The 12,764-nt window shown below is 42.8% G+C and overlaps 2 protein-coding genes across 4 annotated transcripts in view; both read right to left on the minus strand.

Annotated features, from left to right (window-relative positions):
* Positions 1-8,709, minus strand: part of WDR33 (WD repeat domain 33) — a 67,250-nt gene extending 58,541 nt beyond the window's left edge. For all 3 annotated transcript variants that reach the window (XM_031053046.2, XM_005153966.4, XM_031053047.2), the window contains exon 1: positions 8,560-8,709. The gene's annotated coding sequence lies outside the window, so the exon portion shown is untranslated. The remainder of the gene's footprint in view (positions 1-8,559) is intronic.
* A 1,699-nt stretch (positions 8,710-10,408) lies between these two features.
* On the minus strand, positions 10,409-12,506 carry LOC117436276 (vesicle transport protein SFT2C-like). Its single transcript, XM_034063964.1, has one exon. It carries the CDS (start codon positions 12,442-12,444, stop codon positions 11,770-11,772), a length of 675 nt encoding a protein of 224 aa, XP_033919855.1. The 5' UTR covers positions 12,445-12,506; the 3' UTR covers positions 10,409-11,769.
* Between the last annotated feature and the right edge of the window lie 258 nt (positions 12,507-12,764).

Below are 12,764 nucleotides of genomic sequence, written 5' to 3' on the forward strand. Positions count from 1 at the left end.
AATTTGTACAAATCTGTGAGGCTATGCCTGGACATGGAAAACTGCATGTCTCCTTGCCAATCCTCAGAACATTTCTACTGAGCCATTCCTCAAACATATTAAAGTCCCTCTTGACTTAAGTGCTACTGTTTAAGTACATAACCCCCCCCCAAATCACAAGACTATCATCTTTCCTCCTCAGCTTACTTGAGATTGAAGTGGAACTTTACTGGATTCTAGAGACAATTATTTAGGAACCATACGGAAAAAAAATACAGACACATTGCTTTCATTTGTCTATACTTGGCTCCTGGGAGGAAATAACACCTTATAAGACTTAAGTTCTCATTTGCATAAAACACACCAACAGCAGAGAAGTGAAGACTAGAAAGACTACAGCAGTCAGCAGGGTAACTTCAGCAGGGAAATGCAGTAAGTACCTTTGTTTCAAAAACAATATACTGAAATTCTGATGATAAAGAGAACAGAGTCCATAGAATCTAGCAACAGTTTGATTTGCTTCACACCGTGGAATAAAAACATACATTTTAATATATTAAATATATTTAATATTTTGAGTATCTGACTCCCTAAGTGTTGCAAATTCAATGCTACCAAGAAGATACCAAAGTTCTTCTTACTAAGACCTGGGAATTATTAAGAGTTGTAATTTTTTATAAGAAATTCACCTTTCATAACCTTTATTACTAAATGCTTAACAAACCTATCCAGAACTCTTACAACTTTTATATAAAAGCAAATGTTGAAAGCATTAAAAGAAAATAATTAAGAAATTTTCTACTTTGTGACTCAAAGAATGTTTTTGGGGTTTTAGTATTTTGTTTTGGTTGGTTGGTCTGCTTCCTATCCCTTTAAACATCACTTCGGGCACTCTTCAGACAAAGCAATGCTTTCCCATACCAAGTTTTGGATTAAATAAAGGTAGAAGAATAGTACCTTAAGTTTCCATAACTAAGAAACTGCAGTCCAGAAAGTGGAGCAAGAGGAAGGGAAATAGTACTTTCTCATGTGATCATATGAAAAAAAGTGCCTTTAGACAGTGAGAAGTGTAAGGAGGTAAAAAACAAAATCCACAACTAAAAGCAATGTTTTTCAGTAGTTACTAACAATACTTTGAAGATTATTTTTCTACTTCTCTCTCCAAAAGGAGATTTTATACTACAGTAGAACACTCAGAAAGACCTCATTTTTATTTAATTGCATATTTTAATGGTAAAAAGCCATTCACCACCCATATCTACAGCCTAATTTGCATGCAGAAATGGAGGCTGTGTGACAAAGTCCCTCCATCTTCTGGACACATCAAGGTCATTTACATACTTAATGCAGTCAAGATCAGAAGATGCTAGACACTTTTACAGACACACTGCAGAATAAACACCCTATAACATACTATCCCACAGTATTTTCCTATCTATATCCAAGGAGACGGTTTCCCTCTCCCAAGGGTTTTTGATTCTTTGGATAAAAAGATGGAACAGATGCCTACTTCAAGATTTATCCAAGACAGATTTGTTATCCCCCCTCAAACCAAAACTTAAGATTTTCAAGCAGTTAAATTAGCATATATCTACAGCAAAATATGCAAATTAATACCTACAGTTGCTATCCCCAGACATAGCTAAGACAAACACCCTTACGCAAGAGCAGCATAAGTGAACAATTCTTGATCAAATCACGCAATGCTACTAAATGAGCCTTATGAGCTCTGCTAGAGAAATTCAAACCATACTGAAATTAGCAATGCTTCCCATTATTGACTTACTGGTCAGAGAAGTTTAAATAAAACCCAAATGTCTTCTAACACACCCCCCAAAATTATTCAAATAGTGAATGAAAATAGCACTTGTAGCTTACTTTGTCAAGTAAAGTTCTGACTGTAGATTATTTACATGGATAAAGAGAGATTCAAAAGTGTAGCTCTGCAATACCTGCTCCACTTAAGAATGAAAGTCTAGGGTATATGTAAACTACTCTTTTGAGGGAGTTTGGTGTGGAAGATCAAGGCATAATCCCTGTTTACTAGTGGTTAGGCTAGAAACCTGTTAATCCAAACTTAGAACAGGAAAAAAACCCAAACTGTTAGCTCTTGTAATTTTCAGCTTTCAGTGTCTACTTAGGCAGCTCTAAAAGTTTTGTCAGAAACACACCTATTTTAAAATAGTCAATGTAGAGATTCTTCTATATAAAGGAACTTCTAATACTAGAATACTTTCTAAATCAATGGCTGATGTATACACCACTCGCTCACACAACTGAAAATGAGTAAGAAATACACTTGGCTTTTAACTGGAATCACACAGCCAGCTCCCCCAAAAATATGTTTTCTGGTATTCCTTTGCCAATTACAAGCCATGCAAATGCCTATATATGATTATGAAGATGTATCTATATATATACATACACTGCCCAATGACCACATTGAAATTTCCTTAGTAAATTGCACCTGCATTTACCATTTAGTGCTGCTCAATAAAAGCATGTGCTCTTCTCTATCAATACATTTCTCAGTGAAGGAAATTCAAGTTCACATACATCAATCCCACAAAAAGCATTTTTAAAAAGCAAGGTTCAGTGTAAAATTTTCTGCAATTATAGGAAGAGTCAACCTCCCAATGAGAATTACAAGTCAGTAGAAATGCATGTCACCAGAGAGCTTCCATTTTGAAAGCCAGAGTTCTCCAAAGGCCTAAAATCCTTTGGCATTTCTTTCCTACTTCATATCACCCCCATTTAGAATATCAGCAAGCTCTTCTGGCAAAAGCAGCACTTCAGCCAACAGTAACAGGTCAGTATTTCATCTTACTGTACAGCAAGCTTGGGAGCTGTGGCTTATTACATTAGTCAAGAGTCTACAAAAGATATTATTAGAAATAGTTTGTTTATCAGGCTTAAATTTGCTGAGAAGACCACTATTTGCATTCACCAGCAGATGACTGCAAAACATAATTTGATGACTGACTCAAGCATGAATTTAAGTCCAAACTCTGTAATTTAGAAACAGTGCAAATACTGCATAATTAACACACTATATTAATACTTGCTCAGTCTGCAGTCATCCTATTTGCAAGTTTGAGTAATTTTTCTTGTGATACAATCATAAAATTTCACTAGTCTCTGCAAAGTGTAAGGATTTGCTTAGAAACATGTCCCAGTAGGAAGAATGGCATTTTCAAAGTGGCAGTTTTTATAAGAGCTGGGGGAACAAGGACAATGGTAGAAGTATGATTTGCTCACTGTGATCACACAAAAGTAACTGTGGCAATAGTTACTGAATGAGCTTCAGCACTGTGGTTAGAGAATAGAGGACTCCTGAAATCAAGCTCTGTAACAACCTGAACCCAACCTAAAACTGCTGACATCAAAAAAAGTAGTCCTGGCTAGACCCAAATTGTATGTTCCTGTCCTACATAAACCCTCTTTAGAGCAAATACAAACATCTGATGATCATACCGACCATCTCACAAAGAAACAGTTCTGTGTTGAGACAATTTTTTCTAGTGTTAGACAAAACCTAGAGCCCCTTCTAATCCAACTGACCAGAAGGAGACAAAGTTACCACTTTGGGTTGCAATGGCAGTACTGCAAAGTGTACACTGGACACTGCAGAGGTGCACTGTTACGCAGTACTCAGGCTGCAGTCAAGCACTTGCTTCAGCTGGAGCTGTGGCACTACTTATCCAATCCAAAGTGCAGCTCCTCCTAGACTCAAATTTGAAGACTTGCATACACCTACAATAAAATATAAATCATTGTATTGCCAAAACTTCAGACTGGACACAAAAACTACACCAGACTCATAAAACACTACAGACTCCTTGTTATCCGGCTTCTGACACCCCCTTAAAGAACACAATAACCCATTCTTTTATATAATGTTTCTTTCGGATTTGGGAATATTATTTAAAGAAATCCTCAAATGTTTAAACACTAATTATTTCAAGGATCTGTGTGCTCACCTTGAAGTGTATAAAACAGTGATATACAGAACTGATCAGTGTCAATGTATCTCCACTTCTGGTTACAAAACTGCTCTTTGCCTATCCTGCCACACTGTTCCACTCAGGGTACTCACTTTTGGGTAAAGATACAAGTGAGCAAGTAATTCCAAACTTCATGACCAATTACCTTTTGTTAAAACTCAGTACTAAGCAGACATGATGTTAAACATTCAGAGATGTATTTTAGAAAGAGCTGATATAGCTGCCATACTAAGAATAGTGCATACGGCCTCTCAACACACGGTTACAGTCACTCATGAGTGCAGCACAAGACAATGCTGTGGCAGAAACATGTATTTCCATCATCTCCCCTTTCGCTAGCACCTCGATCAGTCCTAGAACCAGTAATGTAAGACCAAAATAGAAAACTCAGCCAGATTAAAACCAGCCAACATACCTCTGCTCACAGAAAAGGTACCCCTGTACAGCTGCCTGCACCACTGTATGATCTCAAGTACCAAGAGAAAAAAAACCATAATATTCTGCTGCCTGTTAATTACCTAAAAGAACTAAAAATTCTAGTTCATGTAAAATACACAACTCCACTGCTGACATTTTCAAAGCTTGAGAAGTTAATATTTTTGGGGTGCCTTTTTTTTTGAATGAGCACATTTCATTTCACTGAAGACTAATTAAATAGCAGCAATGAGCTCCTGACAAGCACATCAGCATTTTTAATAGCAAAATTAACCAATAAAAAACAAACAGAAAGGGAGAAGTGCTCAGATTTAACATCAGTGTAAGAGAAAAAAAATCCTACTTAGAAGGAAAAATTAAAGATAAGCTTCTAATGCCTTATTGACAGAAAAGTTTGTACCAGGGTTACTTGATGAAGTAAGTGCCCAGAGAAGAAGAGAGGTTTTCATTTGTGTCTGAAGAACATGAAAATTGCTTGGTTTTTTTTTTTACATTCAGTATAAGAACACTTCCATGTAATTGTTTGAAACACCACTCGGGTACAACAAAGAAGTTTTATCAGGGTTAGTCAATGCAAAGTTTAATACTGCAGAGCAAGTCCTTCCTCCTACAACTGAGAGAAGTTGTGATAAAAGCAATGACCAGACCAGTGAAATTGTTAAGAACAGAACCCCAATTCCTGATAAGAGCTCACAGCAACTTACTCAGCTCAATCCATTATTAGACATGATACATTTTTCAGCCCTTAAAGTAAATGGATTTTCTTTAAGGATTGAGTATTCTTAGTCCTTTATATTTACATGGATTTTCAGCATTAAAGATTATCCCATATTACAGAAGTTGGCACTTATTCTTCCTGTTCAACAAGGTATCTTAATGAACAGTTTGTTTTCCCTCAAGTGAAAAACAAGTACATAGCTTCCTAAATAAATAGGGGTTGTTTAACATGGCCATTCTTACTACACAGAACTATATTTGATTTTATAATTTGGTACAGAGGTAAACAGGAATAATACCAATAAGCTGAGTTTAAAATGATAAAATACTTTGGTCTCCAGTATCCCTCTGCATCCAGAGAATGCCTTACAAATCGTAACTGTGATCATTTAAATCATAACTGTGATCACTTAAAAAAGGAATTATGCCAAAAAGAGTATAAAGGCTCAAAGGAGAGTATCAAGTCAGTAGTAGATCTAAACACATTATGTTCTGACTTGTACTTTAGTTATTTAAGAACTATTACAGTTCCTGGGTTAGTTTTTTGTTTGGTTTTAGGTTAGTTTGGATTTTTTTTCAAATCAAGTCCCCTTTAGCGAAAGGAAAGAAACCTGAAATAAAACCCTTTAAAAATAAGCAAATAATAAAGGGTTGGAATACTTAGCCACTTTTCTAATTACAACCTTTGCAAAAATGCAGGCTTCTACTGCGCTGTAACACATCCAGGCCTTACCTTTTCCCACCACCAATCCGCATTATCAGAAATTGGCAAACAATTTTGACTGGTATTTCATATTGCTGTGTATGAACCGTCTTTATACTAAAGATGTGATCAAAAGTAATACTGCACAACAAAAGAGAAAATAACTTGCCTGCCTTCCTGGTAAATATATACTTCTTATCATATTTCAAGTTTCACAACAGAGTGATAAGTACACTCAGCCTGATGCGGAAAGCTGGTTGAACCAGAAATTACATTCTATTATGTGCTGGTTTTATAAATACTAGTTAAGTTTAGCACCATTTAAAAAATACAGGACCACATGTGCTCTCAACAAAATACAAAGAACTGTTTAGCTATCAAAAAGTCTACTTCTCTGCTCCTACTTTCAGAGATTCCCTATGATTAGAGACAAAAACTAAGGTTCTTTTAAGGTTTTAAACTTTTGACATATCTTTACTATCTCCTCTCCCCACCATTAAGCTCTAACAGTGTTCAGCTTAACTGAGATTTACTTCCTAATGACATTTGTTTGTTAACACCAGCCAAACCTGCACATCTGATCTGTATTTCTACTTTGTACAGAACTTTCAGTAACAAAAATTATATATCAGGAAATAACAAATTTTGTAAAATTCACAAACATACTACAGATAAAAGTTTTGAGCTTGTTCTTACAACTTCTCTGCACAAAGATATGAGAAGTTTACTGAATTATAAGCTAGAGTAATATCTGGGCAAAGCTAAATTATTTTCCTTTCCAGTGTTATTGAGACAACCCTAGAAATTTCGTGGATATTAACCGTATGGTGAGCAGATGCAAAAAGTGAAATATATTGCATTAAATCCTCTCAGTAAAAGGTTAAACTGTATTTCTTCTTTATTCTTACTCAACCAGAAGTCTTACCTGCAATATTTTTTTTCAGGAGACCAAGAGGACTAGGATATCTGCCAGTGATAGGAACAAAACAGATTTCTCATCCCCTCCTCAGATCAAGGCCTCTATTTCCTTCAGCAAAAGATGGCATTTCTAGTATTTCTGCCTCCAGAGCTATCTAGGAACACTATGTTACTACTTGTGCTAACCCCTGCTAACAGCAGGAATATGGAACAGGTAAGCAATTTTCAATGCCAATGGTCCAAACAGTCTAATGTTTGCTGCTGCAAGGATTCAGAGGAAGACCAATACTTCAAGAAACTAGGAAAGGTTTTAACTGTGTTTAGTAACTGACATTCAAGTTAAAAGGTTTTAGCAGCTCTAGTTAAACATGTACTAGTTACTAGCATTTAGCATTTCAGGGATTTGATTTTTAACTTGCATCTCAACATTTAGTCCTCAAAACTGATGCTCTTCAAATCTGGTAGTTCCATCCACTTCTGAAACAGTCAAATGCAAGAAGGCTTTGGAAAGCTTACCTTCTCAACTGTAGTGCAGCTGGGCAAAGAATTTAAAAAAAAAAAGAAAAAGCTACTTTAACTACATTTTCAGTTCTTAAGATTAAAAATATCACAGCACAACTGAATGAGATGTGAAGAATCAGATTTTGCAATATGTTTCATGACTACCTATTCTTACATTAATGATTATGGCAAAATATCCAGCAAACTGTTGAGAAGTCAATTTAGCTGATAAACAATTCAGGAGGAGAGAACCCCAAACTATTTTGACATAATGTTGTTTGTATACTATAAGCTCTCTAACAGATATGCATGGAGTGCTGCTCTTCCTAAATGAAAGATAGAGCACTTCTAAGTTCATAAATGCAAAAAAGAGTAAACATCTGTTGCAAAGAGAAAGTTGAGGGACAAATGTTTACACAGGAAAACAGAGTCCCAAACACTACTCACAAATTGCAGTTAAGGTTATAACCACTTACCTATGACAACTTCTGTAGGACAAACGTATGTTAGTACTAAAATGAGTACTAGCATTTCAAAACACTGTATTTGAAACCATGCGCCTATCTACTCATAGCAAAGAAGATAACAATCAACAGGACAGAAGTTACATCCATCTTCAAGAACACACAAGGCTTAATGAACTCACCCTAACAGAGAAATGCTGGTTTGATGGTTTTGCCTTTATTAATTTAACACATCACCTGGGTTGCCTATCCATGTGATAATCATAGATGGTGAGTCTCAACCAATGGAATGTGCTACCATATCATCATTAAAACCATCCACGCTTCCCGAATAAGCAAGTGTCTGCTGCACATGGCTGCATCTACCCATAATGGCTAGAACTTCAAGCAGTCATAACCCCATCTCCACTGAAATCCAAGGCGGACAGAAGCAAAGCAATGCATACATAAAATAATAACAATTTAGTAACAGAAAAAAAGGCAGGATTGAGAGCCTCCGGCGAAACCACACACAGACAGCTACACAGGAAGCAAGCAAAATACCTGCTCCCAGCCCCAGCTTTCTCCGCCACCTCACCCCGTGGGCCCGCCGCCGCGGAGCTGGGCCCTGCGCGGACAAGGCTTGGACCACACACTCCTAAAGGTGCCCCAGCCCGGGCAACACCCACACCCTCATTACTGCACTTAAGCCGCGAAGCAGGCGGGCCCCTCCGAAGCTAGGCCTCTTCGCGAGCCTGGCCGCTCCACTTCTGGGCCGCGGCCTAAAAATGGCGGAGGCAGCCGCGCTTCCCACACTGCTCCCCGACGCACCCGCGGCGCAGCACGGAGTCACACTCACCGTCCAGCCGCTCTCTCGGCCCCCAACTCCGCGCCCTGCCGCCTCGCCACCCGCCTCGTCACTCCAGGCGCCGGAAGCCGCCGCCACCGCGCCGCCACCTCACGAAACCCCACCACAGCCAAGCGCCATCTTCCTTCCCCACCAACAGCCGGGCGGTGCACACACGCTTACATCACCACGCTCGGCGGCCGTAAGAGGCGGTGCTCAGGATACCGCGGCCGGAAGAAAGCCAGGTGGCGGCGCGAATCGCTGCGCACATGCGCAGAGGGGCGCGTTCCCAGTATCGCTGCCCCTCTGAGAGAAGGCATAAGTTGTAGGGCCGCTGTGCAACAGGGTTCCTAACATCGGGAGTGCCTGCGGCTGCAGCCGCTCCAGAGCCCGTAGTACCGTTTCTTGAGCGCATCGGCCTCGCCTATCCGCTTAGCAATATGTTCCTGCGTGTTCATGCTCCGCAGGTTCACCAAACAGGAAGGTGCTATGCGGAGCTGCAACTCCCGTGGATGTCTTCCCGTTCAACCCCTAAGAGGTTTCAAAGCACAGCAATTAAGAACAACTAATGCCAAGGCTTGTAATTATCTATTTGAGGTGGATGGTGCAAACCTCCTGAGATCACTTCTGTGTTACTAAGTCTGTTCTTAATGGGAGACTCATGTTAGCTTTCAGATGTATCAGTGACAACACCCAATTATATTTCTTACATCCTTTTACCAAGAAGTGTAGGCAAAGAGGTGTAGAATAAGAATCACAGAATGCCTGGAAAGGACCTTAAAGCTCATTCAGCTCCAACACCCTGATGACCTATCTTATAGGAAGAGATCAAATACAGGTTAACCTTTAACTGCTCTTCTCTTGGTGCAGTCAGTCACAGATAGCGTTTTCTTTCTTAGTTTTGTAGTGTGTAAAATGGCATTTGAAAGTTACAGTATTTAACTGATCATTAGCCTATAAAATCCTTGTCATGGGGCTCTAGAGACAACGATTTTAAAGGAATTAACTGGGGAACCGCTGACAGAACAGTTTCTTCTTTGAGGACTAAAAATGGAACTGCTTTTTACCTGTACTTGAAGACAGGCTTTGGTCACGTTTGGTATATACATCAGTGAGTTAGGATCCATTCTGAAGTTTTGATGATAAATATCAGTATTTTGATAGCAAAAGGGAAAGTGTGCCCTTTATTTTTTTAACAAGCCCTATATATTTTAAGGGGCTGAATGTTATTCTTATGCAATAGTTAAGAGTATGATTTAGAGGATGAGCTTAATCCTCAATTAAACCACAGTCCTCTACCAAAATTAGAGTGCACTCAACAGCAAACCCAGCTGTTTCTGTCTAGACAAAAGAGTATGCTGGGGTTTCCCGTAATGTTTCCTGAACTCCTTAAACCACTGTGGTATTTGGTGTGAAGTAAAATTCCTTATCAAGGGGCAGTTTTTTTAATTAAGTTTTGAAATATTCCACAATCATGGAATATGCACAAAATGTTTAAGAAAAATGGAAAATGAGCTAGCTTTTGTGTAAAATCTTACAAGGTGACAGGAGAGACACGAGTGTCCCAGTGTATGGTACTGTGACCAGTGTTGCTGGGAAATGGGTAAGATTACTTAATGGGAATACACTGCTGCACTCTTTGGGTCGAGTTCCTTTACCCGAGTGTGGAATCCTTATCCAGTACCTGCTAGTTTACAGCTCCGCCTTCTCTAGGATTTCTTTAGCTTGTTACTACTGCTAGGAATACATTAATTGTCTATATTATAGCTTAGAAGTTGTAAAAATGAGAGAACCAATTTAATGCTATTCCGCTACCTCTGATCTGCATTTTTATGGAAAAAGTGACCATTAGTGAAATGTCTGTATTGAAATTTGGTACACGAGTGGTTTTATTAAAGTAATCTCTGTACATTTAGGTACCCCCATTTAACAATTTCAGTTTAATTCGGAGTATCAGGTGAATACACTAAGCAGTGATATCAGGTATATATTGCACTGTTTAGCTTTATTTAGTATATGAGGCACATATATTCAGTGAGATACTCAGGCTCTGAGCAGGTTAGGCCTGGTATTCCCCTTTATGTGCATTAGTGCAGTACACAGCCCAAACTGAAGCACCAGGCTCCCAGCAGGGACTGTCAGCCTGAATTCAGCACCTTCTTAAGGCTGCTTAGCTTCTGCATTGAAACTGAGCTGTGTTGGCTGACACAAGCCCTAATTACTAGCAAGTCTTATTTCTGAAGGTCACACTGTGACAAGTAAGCAATTCCTGCCTAAGCTGAAATATCAAAATACATGTATATCTAAATTAAGTTCTAAGAGCTGAAGCTACCCTTGAAAAGCCCAACTGTTACAGCAGCTGTAAGGCAGCAGCAATATCTTCAAAGACTTAAGGCTCTTACCTAAGATTAGCACCTTTCATCCCATCACTGTCATGCACTGAGACCACCCTTACAGTTATGGCAGTCTTTGTGACCCACAGCCCCAGGAAAGTTTGTTCCACTGACTGGATGGTATTTTAAAGACTGGGGTTTTAGAGAGGAATGCAGTTGAGTGGAAACTGTATTCATATTCACCACTGGTCTGACATGGCCGATGACTGCACCACTCAGCAACTGAACTGTGTTCAGAGTGTACGGGTCAGCACAATAACGAGTAAATAGCACCTAACTGTTCTGAACTTTGACCCTGACACTTGACCAGATTTCACTAAGCTGTCCCCACGTTTCAACACCAACCAGCCCTGCAGCCTCAGCTGTAAGACACTTGCTTTTCATGTCATGGGCAGGTCAATCCTTACGTTTCACTGGCTCCGTAATCTCACTCACGTTTTGAAGCAGGCTGCAGCAGCCATATGGTCCTAGACTGGAGGTACGGAAGTGGGATGCTGCCAGCTCCTACCCGAGCCGGAGAGCCTCCAGACCACGGCTACGGAGCTGCCCTTGCAGTTAGGCAGAATCCTGTGCTCAGCTGGCACCAAGCCCGTCACACCTGAGCACAGACAACGCGTTTAGAGTCCCCGGTGCCGCTCGCGGGTGCCAGCCGCTGTTCTTCTCGTTCAGGAGCTGGCGAAGAAAGCCCAGCAGCAACGAAAGGAGATGAAGGAAGCGGCGCGCAGACGGCGCCATCCTCATCCCCGTCTCGGAGAGGCGCCTCCGTGCCCCGCCGGGCGCCAGTCTCTCAGTCCCTCCGTCAGAGTCCCGCCGGGCTGCGGCGCGGGGCTCACACCGGCAGCGCTTTGCCCCCGCTTTGCCGCACCGCAGCGCACAGGAGGTCGCCGAGGCGGCGGAGGCCGGCGGCACCCCCGGGCAGCGCGGCCAGGAGCGCGGCGGCGGCGGTGCCCAGCTGGGTCGCGGCGCCCAGCGCCGTCAGGAGGGTGCTGCGCAGCCCCAGCGCCGCGTAGAGGGTGCCGCCGAGGGCGCCGAGGTAGAGCAGGGAGCCGCGGCTGGGCTCCCGCAGCAGGCGGGCGGGCCCGCGCAGCAGGGCTGCGGCGCCCAGGGCGCAGAGCGAGCCGAGCGACCAGAGCAGCGCGAACTTGCGGGCTCGGAGCAGCAGCAGCGGCACGTACAGCGCGGCCAGCCCGAAGCAGAGGGCGGCCAGCAGCAGGCACAGCCCGCTCCCTGCCAGCCGCTGCCAGCGCGACAGCCCCGGCAGGCAGGGGTCCGCCTCGGCGGCCCACGGCCAGCCCCAGCCCCGGCCCGAGCTGACCGCCGCAGGGGGGTCGCCGCGGCCCGGCGAGAAAGGGTTCAGCGGGCCCAGCCAGGCCCCCAGGCCGCCGCTCCCCGCTGGCTCCTCCTGCGAGCAGCCTGCGAGCGGCGGCGCAGGGCTCGCGTTGGCGGCAGTAGCGGCCTTCGATTGCGCAAGGTACTCCTGCAGCTGCCGGCCCAGGTCCGCCATGGCCGGGCACCGCTCCCCGGAGCTACAGCGGGCGGCCCTCCCACCCCACCGCCATCTTGCGGAGCAGCTGCATCCGGGTTACCGGGGCGGCGCGCGTGCGCCAAGGGCTGAGGCGGCGGCCCCGCTGCCCTCGGCTTCCTCAGTGCAGGCGGCGCCGAGCCGGGTTGCGGGCGGTGGCCGCTGCCTTTGGGCAGCTGGGCCCGGTAAAGGACGTGTCCTTTAAAAGAGGTGTCTGACAGGAGGAGTGGTGGGGTTTGCCGGGGGGATAGGGAGATCCCTCAGCTGCTCCGCATGGAGCCACTGGAGGAGCTTGGCAGCTG

The sequence above is a fragment of the Melopsittacus undulatus genome, chromosome 6 (assembly GCF_012275295.1).
Source record: "Melopsittacus undulatus isolate bMelUnd1 chromosome 6, bMelUnd1.mat.Z, whole genome shotgun sequence".
Classification (NCBI taxonomy): domain Eukaryota; kingdom Metazoa; phylum Chordata; class Aves; order Psittaciformes; family Psittaculidae; genus Melopsittacus; species Melopsittacus undulatus.